General features: G+C 35.3%; 1 protein-coding gene across 1 annotated transcript in view; it reads right to left on the bottom strand.

Moving 5' to 3' along the window:
* The window catches only part of SPATA17 (spermatogenesis associated 17), an 88,161-nt gene that overhangs the window by 57,959 nt on the left and 14,907 nt on the right, over positions 1-15,295 (bottom strand). The window contains exon 5 of the mRNA XM_032103010.1: positions 12,975-13,078. Within this exon, the coding sequence (XP_031958901.1) occupies positions 12,975-13,078 (104 nt within the window). The remainder of the gene's footprint in view (positions 1-12,974; positions 13,079-15,295) is intronic.

The raw sequence follows: 15,295 nt of genomic DNA, 5'->3' as shown, positions 1-15,295 counted from the left end.
TATTTGTCTATATAGTTGAAAATTTTAAAAATTTCATCTGACAAGGTAACTTATTGTTATTCTGATACTTCATTATGCAGTAGGCAATGGTGTTGGTTCCTGCTATGAGATGCAAATTTAGTTGACAGTGCTCCTGCTGTCTGTATAAAGGTTAAAAATACACATATAATATTGTTCCTGGCACTTTTGGGAAGGTCTTCAAGTGATGATTTCAGTAATATACAGATTTTAATAATTCCGCATAGAACTGTATCATTTTACAAATTCACACTGACCTATGTTTCTTAAGTTTATCAAACTATTGCATTCTATTCACATTTCCACTGGCATTCTGTGGTCCTTTGGCCAACTAATATTACAAAATTATTATATAAATTAAAGGGCATCCAATAAAAACTAATAATTAGTACAGTTGCCTACAGTATCCAGAAAAAGTATTAAGTTATTTTGATTTTAAACAGTTCAGACACTGAATCATAAAATTCCTGCAACAGAGGCAGTAGGCAACCTTAGCATACAAAGAGATAACCTAAATCTATTTAATCTTTCTGACTATATATCATTCTCCCTGCTCAAATACAGAATACGGAAGTGAAAATAAAATTAGTGAGACAATAATTTTGGTATACCACTGCATGCCACTTGATTTTACATCACATTGGTGTAGGTGAGAATGGAATATGACCTGCCATGATAATATTGTTTGACTTAATTGATTAAATTTGGAAAACAGTGAAATATATCTATAGACCAGCCTAGGATGTAAAAATAGTTTAGAGAACTCTGTACTTTGAAGGTAAAGTTTTAACAGAATGCACATATTACATACTTAAGTTAGCTATGTACCATCAGACAGCTTGGTCATCCTCAATATTTTTCTGGTTTTTTGAATGAACCTCTTCAGATTTGCTAAGCAAATCAGGGCAGCTCTGTAACTCTCTTCTCCTGTCTACCATGATGTATAGTCCTGTGTGTATCCTGACAGAATTCCTTGACCAAAATATTTGATCTCAAGTTGCAGTTAGATAGATGCTCAAAGCAGCAGTCAGTTATTAGTGGTACAAGGTATCTTACTGCCTATGAGATCTACCACAAATGGATGTCCAAAATTCTCACTAATTTTAAATGTGAATGTTTACATGAATCTGTTCAACAAATTAATCATGACACTCTCTTCAAGATCTGGAGGAATGTTATTGCTTTGCAGTGAATGTCATTGCAGTGCAGCAAATAGGAAATATGACTCCTTAAGATGAAAAAAGTTAAAATAAATAAAGCCAACGTGTAGGCATATGAAAACACCCTGTATCTCCTATTATTATTAATTTTACAGAAAGAAATTCAGAACACCTTAAAATCCCATTATAATTTGTGCATAGTAGCACACAGTCTGTCCATCTTCCCTTAATCACATAGTGTACAGTGCCAATGGAATTAAGTGACACACCAGTTCCACTGTCAAGGCCCACAATGTGATCAATACACGACGTAGGAAATTTGATGAACATAGTGGTGAAGGGCACACAGTGAATGAATGCCTTGTGCAGATCAGGAGATCAGGGCACAGCATGTACCAGACGATAGGGAAGAACAGACTGATGCATCCTTCTTATCCTTCCAATTTCCACTGCTGCACAGTTACTCAAGAGAGTGCAACAGCCTTGCAAGCTACTGATTGCAGAGGCAGCTTAGAACTAAAACCAGAGTATTTTCCTAATCCATTATGCAGGTTCTTCTAGTTATGGTTTCAATAACAACTCATACAGAATTTTTCCTCACGTATACTAAAAACCTAATTTTTTGTCATATATAATCCCTTAAGATTATTCTATTTTCTCAAAACATGCAAACTTCTTGGTCCAAATGTTTTTCCCTTGTGTACATATATCCTTAAGGCAAATTTACTTTATCCTCACTGGCAGCAGAAAATGCTGTGAAGTTAAAAAAAAATATGTAAAACGTCCAATCTAAACAATGATTTTTCAGCTTAATTATTTTGATTTAATTAAGCTGTAAACCCCACCCATTATAGATGTGGCATAAGAGTAACTCAGCACCGAAGCTTCTGTTGGCAGAGGAACCAGATCAAGGAAAATAGTTCAGCTTTATTTATCCCCAAGTCTATACTGAAAAACCTAACAGCAGGAAAAATGTTTTCACTCAATGTCGGTTTGGTATTGACCCCTTCATGAAAAATCAGCCTGATTGATTAGCTTAAATAGTGAAATTAGTATTTGGTGATTAGCTTAAACAGTGAAATTAGTATTTGAGGGTAACAAAGCCGATCTGGCCCAGAATGGATAACAAAGCCCCAACACAATTTATTCTGACAGCAGTTTAGCAGCAGTGGTCATTTTTAGCACAGTGTCACTGCTAAGCTGCTAAGAGAGCAGTCATGCTCCTAATTTTTCCTGCAACATATAAAAGAGGATGTCTAACCACAGCCAAATACCACTGGAAGTTTTCTAGTGAATGTCATGTGAAAGTATCTGTTATCTTTTGGCACTGCAATTCCCAGAAGACTACATATGCTACCATCTGCACAGTAATAACTAGAGGAAAGCTCACTGCTATGTTTTGCTACAGTTAAGCTGCTCCCAGTACTAGAATGAACTCATTTAAGCTAACTGTTATCTCTCTGCTGCAGTGCAGTACAATGTAGACATATCTGTACTTCTTTTACTTTAATATATAGTACTTGGCAATATTTACAATATTCAACATTATGTGATTTAGAAAGCAAACATGACGTTATAGCTTCTAAAGGTCATCAGCTAAGTTGATTTTCCTTCTCAGAGTATTATGAAACAATTTGACTGAGGTCTACTCACTAACTCACATCTTTCACTTACTTTCACATAAAAGTCTGCATACACTTGTAAATAAAATGGTACACTTTGTCCACATTAAACAGGCAGGGAGAGCTTTTATGTAATGATCCATTATGTATAGCAGAGCACCAATGCCAAGTCTCACAACTTCATCGTGATTTTTGTGGTACCTCATGGTTTTCTCAATTTCCTATTCATGGAGCGGTGTTACCATTGAGCATCTATGATGTCATTTTTATTGAAGCATAAAACATTATGAAAGACATAGCAAATGATTATTTTTATTACATAGCAATTGTAATTATTTTGGGAGAGATCTGACACATTCTTTTAATACAGCAGTGCTACTTGTAAGAATGTGATTTCACAGCAGTGGCTCATTGCCAAACTGAAAATATCAACTAGATCCCAATTTTCAGAAGTGTTAGGAAATCTTATCTCTTACTGTCTTGAAAACATTGAAGCAATCAACACCAAAAAAAAAAAAAAAATTCAGGCATTTCCAGTATGCCATGCAAGAAATTACACTAAGAATAAAAGCCTATTCTCTGAAATTTTAGTTCTACCTAATAGATGAGACTACACTTAATTATAGATTTCGACATCCAATTATACATGCCTAAAGAGTACATCCAAAAAAAATTATTCTATCTTCTATACCTAAGCACATAACCTTCTGGTCAGAGTACTGCATCCTTTCCCAAGGGGCCAAGCACAATGCTATAGATGGTTGTGAGGTCTGTCACGACCAAGTACAAGTAGGCAAATGAGTGCTGCATCATTTTGGGTGTCATACAAGCTGAAAGACCAAATCAGTTTGTTAGAGGAGGCTGTAAACATTTAACAAACAGTGAGTTAATTGGACAAGAAAAGAATAGCCTTCTTGGAGAAGAGAGGTGGCAAATGTTGCTTCCTTGAAACACTTTGTTGTTTCATTTGGTTTGAAGGTAGCAGGAACTGGGAAGTTCAAGGTAAAACATTGGGATTTAGCTTCACCATCAAGGATAAACCACTTAATGGACTCCTGCCATTATCCCTACAAGGTGAAGACTCTGAGGAATTTGAAGGGGGTATAATAATAAGCAAAAGTTTCTCACAGTTTAAGAAAAGTCATGTTCACAATATGAAGAATTATGTGGCTTTTAAAGGAGGTATTCTGAGCAGGTTTCATAGACATGAAGAAGCTCGTTCATGTGATAAAAAGCATTCATACAAATGAATGCACAAACTGACAATACAACAGAAGGAAAAAAAGATTTTTTTAAAAATTTCCTAGGCATCATAACTGTGCTGAGTTACGATGCTGATAGTATTTTAAAGGACATTTCAAGGTCTGTCCAAAATTGTCACAAAAATTATTTTAAGCAGAGACAACAACTTTCAGTGATCTCCATTGTTTATGTCTAGCACAGTTTTCAGTCTAGTAGAGCTGAATATAACAAGAAGCAATGGTTCAAAGATAGAACGAAACTGCTTCAGTGGGGAAATACAGGACATACTTGGAACACCAAAGGTAATTAACTCCTGGATTAGAATAAAAAGGGTATTTACTATCTTTTGATGTTATTAAATCAAGACTAGATTGTTCAGCCAAAGCTTAATGTGCTTTTTATAGATATTGCTATGAAGTTGATATTGATAGACATCATATTGGTGATAGATCTGAAGTCAGACTAGATCGTCCGATTCCAAATAACATTATTTTCATTATTACTAGAACAAAAAACCAACACTTTCTTGTAATTACTCACTACTGTTCTAGACTGTAAAAATAGAAGACAAATAGTTTTTCTGTTTTCTTCTCTGAGTGACCACTTCAGAGACTTGACTCTCCTTAGATAATAGAAAAGTCTATTTATAATGATTTAGAGAATAAAAAAATTATTAATTAAAACAATTTCTTGATCCCTTTTTTTTTCCATTTTGGACATTCTTCCTTGAAAACAAAACAAAAACATGCTCATGAGAGACTGTATACTGCTTTTCATCTCATGCAATTCTATGATATCTCAAGGGACATTACAGGATACACCAATATAAAGCAAAGGACTGTAATTTTCCACTGTAAAAAAATCTGAAATGCCAAAGAAAGATCAATAAGCCTTTACATCCTCAGACAAAAATAAAATCACAAACTTGGAAAAACACAGTGCAAAATCACCACACTTCCAATAACAAAAACGACTGTGAGCGGCTCATTTTAAAGGTCTTCAACGCTGTAGTTTCTATTTCTCTGACATAAATGGGAAATTATAAAAGGAGTCTAATCTCAAAAGCCTTTCACCGGCTAGAGTAGTGCCAAAGAACACTTTATTTTGTTTGGCCTTTACATTCTGCTATCTCTGAGCATTTTGCTGAATTGTGAGGAATGCTACTTATTTGATAAAGAGTTATGAAGTATGGGAACAGTAACCAGCAACTTTCTAGCAGCACTCAGACACAGTACCTTACATTACGATTAAAACAAAATAGTGATGCTAGATCAAATAGACTGTTGTGTGCTAACTAAGAAAAATAACATTCATGTCTTTTGATTTGTTTTTTGTTTCTTTGGAGATCCCAAAATTAAGCTATATTATAGCATGTTCTGGAAAATCCATATGTGTAAATTAAGTACTCACTGATGTGAGTACCTGCAGATACACTCACATATGAGCTGGAATACTTGGGTACCACAGAGCAAACTTAGTTACATAATTTTATATAAAGTGCTCCTACAAATAAAAGAAATACCTAATTTTCTTATGTAACACATAAATGAATGCATTTAAATTTTATGCTTCATTATTAAGCCAAAAATAGCACAATAAAAGGAATTATCACCTTATTTTAATAACAACAGAGCTGCTCTAAGTGAGTTGAGTAAATGGCACATAAAATTTGTCATACTTCTAATGACCTAAACAGCTGAAGTGACTATGGCACATGAAAAATATTTATATACTTCTTCAGGAGTCTTCAGTCTTCAAGTGGTAGAGCCCTTGCCTGGTAACCTCGTATAGCCTGTATATAGATGGCCTGTCATATCTCTACAATTAGATAAACCAGAACTGCTATAATGTAATCAGTTACAACCTGAAAATTATATTTTGAAAATCAAGTTTATTAATATGTAATCTTTAGGTAATCATATTTATCCTCCTAATTTACACAATATTTATGATAGTCTACATGTCCTTGAAATAGGGAACAGGGACACTACACTATGAAAAAGTGGTCTAGCTGCTGGAGTTCATAAATTTTGTTCAGCTTTGGATGAGTTCAAAGAATTGCCATGTAAGAAAAGCCTTACAGAGGGAATTTATCTGATTATGGCAGTAATAATTACCCAGCTGTTTATTGCAGATAGAGAAATAATTCATGTAGGCAATAGGCCGTGGTGGCAATGACACTCCGCATTTAGTAAATATGCAAACTGTTCACTTCTAATTAACCAAGCTAGAGGATGCCCTTATTAAATGTATAAACTAAAAGTGCCTTCCTGACAAGTGATGAATTGTTACATTGCACAAACTCTTGCCACAGAGTTACTGGAGTGAACTTGGGGCTTAACTTCATTAAGAGATCTTGTGGGATAGTTAAATGAGGATGGACAGCATAACAAGACCTACCTGACAGTCAATGATATGTAAAAGCTTAATGAAAATGTACCTCTTCCCCTTTTCTACTTGTTTTACAGTGAAGATCCTACTTCAGACAAAATAGAAGACTGTGAAGTCTATCTCTATGAGACAGTTTAAAAGGCTAAGATTAGTCAATCCTTGTCCACAGAAAATGTTTTATGAGCTGTCAGTAATTCTAACAGACCTATTACAAAATAAAAAAAATCTATCCAGACACTACAGCACCTTCAAAGCTCACAGGTATAGAACTACTGTTATTCTATGATACTGTGTTTTCACACCTGTTTTATTCTACCTTCACCAAAACTAATCATTTATTCTACCTTCATCAAAACTAATCATATACACCACAGATTATTTGGTCCAATGAGTGTACAGAGGGATCTCAGATTTCTTTCTACACATTCAGATACAAAAAATTTTCTTTGGATACAAGTGAAATAAAGCTTAATGTTTAATCTGTTAATCCTAATGGTGTGTTTAGTGCAATATAAAAATACATGAGAAAATACTGCCTTCATGTCGTTGAAGACTTCAGTCTAAGCAGCTGCTTACATTACTTACAGTGTTCATGTTTATTGCAAAACTTAACTATTTAACCAGAACTAGCTAAAAACATGGTAAGACCGCTTCCACCCCTTGCTCAAGAGAGACATGGACAGAATAAGGCTCATGAGGCATGTGTAGCTGAATCTGTGTTGGAAATTCAGCCTACTGTGTAAACATAATGGTTCCTACATTAACCTCACTGTATTCAGAAAGTGCTTTCCCAGGGAGTTAAAACAGGCCCGTTGCCCGCTCTATACGTTTAGACACTCCATTTTAATTTCATGATCGACCCCAAAAGCTCATTTTTTATATCTTACCTATCCTAACAGCATCAGATTTGTGGCTACGGAAGTACTCTGGGATCCTCAGTGGATTACAGTTTTAAGATTCCTAGAAATCTAGCATTATGCTTAAAATCCTTTGGAAAAGGCATAGGTATCTTAAATTATGTGACCTACCACTCCAAATTAGTATTTAAATAGAAGAAAGCATACTTGGCACTTGTCTCTATTTCTGTAGCTCAGAGAGAAAGCTGACAGTATAAGTTTACATTCAGAAAATTCAAATTACAGGTAAGTAAGTTAAAAAGCATAATGTATTTCCTCTACATATCTTTGAAGACAAGTAAAAAAAGATGGGTTGAAGATAAAGTAGTTAATTAAACATCAAGTGAAAGACAGTATTACAAAAATTAGGGTTTTATTGTTGCAAGAATTCCAAGGAGCTGTATGAAAGGCTTTGGCACTAATTGAAAATAGACCACAGAATCAATTGCTTCTGCAGTTAATGATGAGGAACATTTTAATTGAATTATAAGACAATATATACATTCTTCAAAACACTTTGACACTTGAGAGGATGGCCATCACCTGGACTTACCTTTATCAGAAAGGAACAGAAAGGTGGAGACTGAGTAAGTTCTCCTCATATTACTATGACAAGAGATGATTTATTTCAAGCCCACTCCATGGAAAATAGCTATACCTCAAAAGTTTTAAGAAGCCAAGTACTTTCCATCTTAAAAGGAAATACACTTCAGTAATGGTCTAGTAATCAAGAATAAGATAGATAATGTTTTTTCCATACTGCATTCTCAGGCATATTTACAGAATAACTAAACATTGGATTACATCACCAGCAACATGTAAGTACTATATTTCACTCTTCATTAGGATTATAAAAAATTAAGCTGCACAAATGATTTCTGAATATACATATTGCCAAGGAAGTGATTTTTATCGCTTTGTATTATCTATTTCCTGACATGCACTGAAGACCTAGAAGTTTTAATGATGACTGTGAAACTAAATCTGCTGATAGAAAAGCCAGTCAAACTCGGATCAAAGCCACACTCTCCAGGGCCACTCACTACTAACACCAACAATGGAAAGAGGAATTTGGTGTTGATCCTCTAAGTATGTGAAATTCCTAATTTATAAAGTCGACAATGTTTATATAGACTATGATGCTTATTAAAGGTAGACTCAGGCCTTAGTTTGCTACCTTTAAGTCAGTGTTCATTCAGTAGCCAAGAAAGCTGAACCATCTGCCTTGATTACATAAGAACCCCAATGCCAGTACTTTGCCACTGCTTTGTTAGTTTTCTGACACTGCTATCTTTGCCCAGTTCTGCGCCTAGGGAAAAATTTAAATGGTGCCATTCATCAGTAAATGGAACGCTACATCCCAAAATCTTATCTCTACTTGCACACCTGACATATAGCAAAGTTGCTTTACTATAGTTTAAAGGCCAGTGTGTAGATAACCTTAGGCAAAGAACTGCAAGTTAATCACACAGTTGGGCAACTGACATCATCCATAAATTCTTCGGATATAATGGCACCAGCATGCTAATTTATGTGAACTGATGTCCATTTGCTTATCATGGACTGGAAACTGTTTCACATAAAACAAAATTTTAATGCATCATATGGAGTTACAGCCTATGCTAATTGCTTTTGGCATATTTCCCCTTGTAACCATTTAGCCAGCTCTTAGAGATGGTAAATGCAGCTTTAAGAATGTTTCAAAAGAATGTATTTTCCCTTAAAATTAAATACATTAACTGCACTGAGAAGTAATGAAATTTACTCTAATGCATATATTTATAAATGAAACCATCCAACTAATCCATATTCAGATAGAATACAGGATATATTGGTACTTAAATAAAAATGGATGCTATCGATGAAGATTTATTACTAAAATATAAATAACAAAATATAGTAAAATAAATATTTAAGAACATGTCTCTTACCTGCTTCATTAAGAACTTCCTAAATATTTTAGGAAAAAGAGAACTCAGGACTAATGAAACCATTTCATCCCTACACTGAACCTAAACTGTACAAATGTTAAGAAAAATCTGAGTATGTCCTTATGTAGACAGAGTTTAGGGTTCAAATTTGTTCTTTTACATCTCTCAAGGGATTCTTTCAAGCACTTCTCTCCCTAACTCGTAGGGACTCTACTGGGGACACCAGCAGCCATCAGACCAAGTAGTTCTGTAGTAGTGGGAAGTAATAGGAATGCTGGAGGAATTTAGCCAGTCTGGGAGCTAAAGCCGGGAGTGATCCTCAGTTGGTACAAAGACAGTGCCTTAAGTCTGTTAAGTCTAACAGTGCCATAACCAGTCTGTTAAGTGAGTGGAAACTCACACATAATATGACTATTATTATTTAATTATATTTTAGGTCAATTTCTGTTAAATCAATTTCTGTTAAACTTAATTACATCCCTCTATGGCTTTAAACTGGGGCAGCTTCTATTAAGTTTACTTTCTCCTGGGGTTTTCACAGTAAAGACAAATGATAAAGGTCTGGCTACTAAATGAGGGCAGCTATTAAATAAGGACGGCTTGTATTAAAGCTGAATGGTAAAGATGTGGCTACTGGTTGAGAAAAACACTTGGTACTACATGTGTCCTTTATTAAAAAAAAAAAACTAGGCTAAAGGAGGAATAAGAAGGAAATGAACTTTGGTCAATAACTCCTATGAGATACTTTTATAAGAAACTTACCAGAATGTCCAAAGTTTCATGACAACTTCCCCTGAAACTTCTCTTAGAAATGAGTGAGGGATGGTTTGATATATGCTCCTCCTTAATGAAAGAGGAGAAAATTAAGCACAAACCCTGGCTCTGGTGTCCAAAAGATAGGAAGACTTGCAATGTGATTTTAGATAGGTGTTGACAAATAAAAATTCTGTCAGTGTTAGTCTAGAATAGATAAGACAGGACTGTACAGTGTAGTTCAGTTTAGAATTACATCATAATTCTAGAAAGAATGCAATTTAAACCAATTTTTGAAATTAAAAATATATTTTGCCTTTTTTGGGGGGGTGAGGGGAAGTTTATATCACTCTGGAGTTCTTAAAATCAGCCTTACTGTTGCTCAATTATTATTTGTGGACAAACTGGTTTCTTTACTAGCACTGACACTGTGCTAATGCACACATTCTGATGAAAATAGCTGTAAGACAAATAAGAAATGCATTATTTCACATCCCATGTTGTGCTGCTTTATGGTATTCTAGAGATGTGAAACAACACTCAAAGGCAGTCTAACCTGAGAGCACAAGTATATCAGTGTCTCTGTCCATCGACAAGTAAGCTTCCATAATGTTGATGTTTTAATAAAACCCAGCCGCTTCATAAATGCATTCATTCTACTACAGGCAATGCCTTGTGTTTTTTACAGCGCACAGTTGCAACAATTTTTATATGCAAAAATGTTTATGAACAGTGAGGTTATACTTGTCCAGAGCCAATGTGATGGCTGATGAAAATATGAGGAGAATCTTTCTTCCACCTGGCTAAATATTCCACATAAGAAACACAGTGGGCCACCTTGGGGCCAAAGTAGTTGGCAGCAACTTAGCCCAATGACAGGAAAAATCTGTTTGGCTGAGGGCCTACACCTAATCTTCACTAAACATCTGTTAGATTTCATAAGAAGAATGTTGAAGATGATATACATATTAGTTTTCAAATGTACCCCAGTAAAGGGATTACTGCAGTGATCCTTGATTGCACTTGGGAACTGATGCATTTTTAAAACTGAAAGAATAAAATCCATTTGTCCAAATTAAAGCAAAAATTAATTTTTAATTTTTTTTTAACCAAAAAGATGGATTTTTTTCACCTAAAAGACAAGTATTCCATCAACTCTGGAAGACAGAACTCAAATTAGCAAACTATCAATATATCAGTTGCCAGTTAAGAGCTCACACAGCCACAGCTTTGACACATTGTGATGTACCTGGAGTCCTACTACTCACCTGTTGAAGAACACAGAAGCATTTCTTGGTTAAAACACCTATGCAGCCCATAGGCTTTACGGTTTTTAATAACCTAAACTAAGTACTAGGGAATTTGATCAACATATAAAAGCACTGACAACCAAATATTTTTTTAGTACTGCAAAGTTAGGCATACCCAGCAGAGATGTATTGTGGGTGTGGGGAAATAAAATACAAAGCTCCAACCAGTCCATGATCATAGTGCAGCAGGAACCCCACTTGCTACCTTGTTCTGTTGGCACACAGCAAAAGTCAATCTAACAACTTATGAGCCATGGTCCAGGTTTAGGCAGGGAATGGAGAAGAGTGATAAAATCATTATGAACAGAGAAGCAGGTTATGTTTTTGCAGTTCATTCAGTTATATGGATTTTAAACCAGGAAGTTATGGCTTCTCTTATTTTCCAAGATTTAGTCTAGTCTTCCTAGGATTCTACCTTTTCAAGAAGAGAGCATATTTCAAGGATTTCCGATCAAGAAGATACTATTGAAGATATAACAGAATTTTTAAGCCTGTTTTTGCTGAGTTGTGACCTAACTTTCTGCATAGAATATACTTAAATGAATAATAATGAGGGATCAGAGGAAGATGACTATCAATATGATTCATTATGGGTAACAACAAGTGCACAAGAAATAATGTTATGATGAAGAGGACGTAGCATCAGCTGTACTACAGAAGAATAATATCATTAATAACCAGCATACAAAGAAGTTAGATAATCCTATGTTTTTTTCATATATAACTTGCATGCACTGCTGTATGTAACAGTCTTTGCCATGTGATTTAGACAAGATTTCCAGAAATATTGGTTTACTAGACTCCCTTATATTTCTCTGCTTGAGAAAGCAAAGATTTGTCCCAGATGTTCTGAACTGCAAACACTGCATGGATTTTGTCCAACAGCTTTCATTTACAATGAGAGAGTAATGAGCATCATCACCCAGCATTTTGGCTGTTTGTTTCCACTGTTATCTGAGTAACGGTCATGGATCAGGATATCGAATCCACCAGAGGAAAATAATTACCTCTATTTTAGAGAGGTTTCAGCTTAAGTACAGGGAAAGACAATGGATGGATAGGAGAAATAGAGTAAGAACATACAGCAACAACCGTTCTAGACAGAAATCTGACAGGCTATTGGTTCTCTTCTGTAACTATGAAAAGAATCTGCTTCACTGTATCCACCCACGCCAGTATCTTTCCTAATTAATATTCATAGTATGGCTCATGCATGAAACTTAAATCCAAATCTGCCCTTGCATTCATTGTCAATAATCCATATTCGAAATAAATTACGAAAAGAAATTTTTTGTTAGCTTGTGTATACTGGGGAAAAAAAATCTAGTTCAACAAACGCTATTTAGGGCATATAACCCATGAGTTCTCAGCATAGGTGAAGAGCCAAATTCATTTTTATTAAACTAGTACAAACCCAGAGCACACCTAATTAATTCAAAGAAATTATTCTGAATTCATAACAGTGTAAATGAGAATAGAATGCGATGCAACATGAATAGGCATAGAATAAAGACAATGATGACTGATATATATATATTTGATAATGGAGGGGAACCTACACTCAAAGAAATAGTTTAATTAGTGCCACAAACTTTTTAGAAATAAAAGAAGAGGAAATGAATGCTTTGCCACATAGAGCTTTTATCTTTACCTGACAAGCTCGTTATTCACAGAAACAGCCTTCAGGTATTTCTTCAGTGCATAAAAATTATGGTTATACTTCCGAACATAATAGCCTCGCCACATTTTCTGGATCTGGAGGAAATAAATAGTTGCTTAGTATATTTCAAATCAGAAGTTTGCATGCATATCAAATACATGTAGTATACCCCAAGTACCTCTTTCCTTAGAAGTGATACCTGGTGGAAGCACCAATAAGTTTCAATGAAGAAAATTAGGGCAGAATGTAACACATTGTAGCACTGAGTCACCACCTCACCAACATCTCCTGCTACACTTTCACCTTTGTGCTCTGCAAAAGTGTAAACTGAATAAAAGCCTTCCCAGTCAACGAACCACAGTTTCTGGAAACTTCATTTACAAATTGCAGTTCTTCCATCTCCAATGCAAAATGATTCATGTCTATTTGTCCCACATTAGTTCAATCTTATCACAAAATACTATTCTCTTGCATAAAAGGGAAAGCCCAACCTGGAGAAGAAAAGCTCTTTATCTGTAGCTAGTTATAAAGTTGTATTACAAATAGAAATTAGGTAGCATCCTTCACCAAAAAGGATTAATATTTTGGTGCATTTTGAAAAGCATCAGTTAAAAAAAAAAAAAAAAGATAGAAAGAAAAAAGTAAAAGAGGAGGAAAAAAAATACTTAATCTTCCCAACTTTTCCCAAGAACTGATTTCAACAAATGTGTTTAAAACTTCCCTGATACTTGAAAATTCTAATCATGATGTTTCTGAAATCATTACCTGTTTACCAGCTATCTGCTTTGTGGCATGGGAAAGTAAGCATTAAGAATGGACAATTAAGCATTGGAATGGGCTGCCAGGGAGGTGGTGGAGTCACATCCCCGAAGGTATTCAAGAAACAAATGAACATGGCACTTAGTGCCATGGTCTAGCTGACAAGGTGTTGATCAGTCAAAGGTTGGACTCAATGACTTTAGAGGCCTTTCACAACCTAAACGGCTCTGTAATTCTGTGATTCTGTAATTAGGTAAAAAGCTATCAGGACTGCCATTTGATGAGTTATGTTTATCCCTATGCCAGGACATGTACAGGTGGAAGATGTAACTTGCTCTATTCAGTCATGCTGAGGGCTGCTCTTGCTCCCGATTTTCTTTGCCATAAGAGGTCAGTGTACTCAAGATCTCTGCATCTGAAAAACAGCGTAACCATCTTTTCCTCTCTTCCCAGTGTCTAGTTCCTCCATCTTTGAATTCTTCCATCCTTGAACTTATTCATTTTCTTGCAAAATATTCTTTACTTCCTTTATTGCATTTTGTCTCCTTCTTTCCTCAGTATTTTTCTAAGTTAAACTCCCAATTTCTATCTTCCAGTCTGCAGTAGCTTCATTTGCTCCAACATCCATCTCTTTGACCTTTATAGCTTTGAAATCTTAAAAGACATAACTTCTAGAAGGCAGAATCTACACTTAAAAAGCAAGAAGTTGGAGGTTTTGCTATCCAGGAGCAACTCCAAATGAGAAGCTACTCCCCTTCACTAAATGCATAGAAGAGAAAAGTGTTGCAAGGTACTAAGAGCTCTCCTTTGCCTATGGGCCCCTAGCTACCAGACTTTTCAAGAACTTAAACACTTCAGTGTATCTATAAGGAACATTATTCTTTTTTTTTCCTTTACATCAACCTTTCTCTATCCAGAACCAAGGGATGACTTTTTAAGTGGAATGAAATCCATGTGTTTGTGCTATTGGTTTTTTTTTTCTTAGCCTACCTCTTTTTAAATAAGCACTTTTTTTTAAAAAGGGGGCAGGGGGGGAAAGAATGTCATGGGTTTTGTGCTTGATTCGGGAAGAAGGCAAAGAAAAAAAAGCTGTCCATTGCCCATATTATCAGCAACCTTTCCACTCAGTAACTTCAGAATCTTTATCATCAAGTCTTGGGAGTGCTCTTCAGTAACAGGGAAAATTCTCTCTACTCCTACCAGTTCCAGTGCAGCCCAATTCTGTAGCACTGTGACAACTGACAAAAGTTATTGCAATTTTTCCACCTCCAGACTTTTACTGGAGCCATCTAAAAGGAGACCAACTAAAGCAGGGCTGAATATTTCATACTTTGGTGCCATTTTGCATTCACAAACCCCCAAACACTACTCTTCAAAGTAAGAATCAACATTTGGCTTCAATTGATGGCACCCTGGGGTACAGGTTATGATTGTCTTTTTATGTAAGATTTAACAAGAATCACAGAAAAGCTTCCAGTAATTCTTTGAGATATGTGTTAGTCATTAGGAATAAGAGGACATAATCTTCCATTGTTAATATATTCTTCTATATC

This window comes from Corvus moneduloides, chromosome 3, assembly GCF_009650955.1.
Source record: "Corvus moneduloides isolate bCorMon1 chromosome 3, bCorMon1.pri, whole genome shotgun sequence".
Taxonomy (NCBI): Eukaryota; Metazoa; Chordata; class Aves; order Passeriformes; family Corvidae; genus Corvus; species Corvus moneduloides.
Note: the sequence above shows the minus strand (reverse complement) of the source record. Positions and strands in the feature narration are given on the sequence as shown.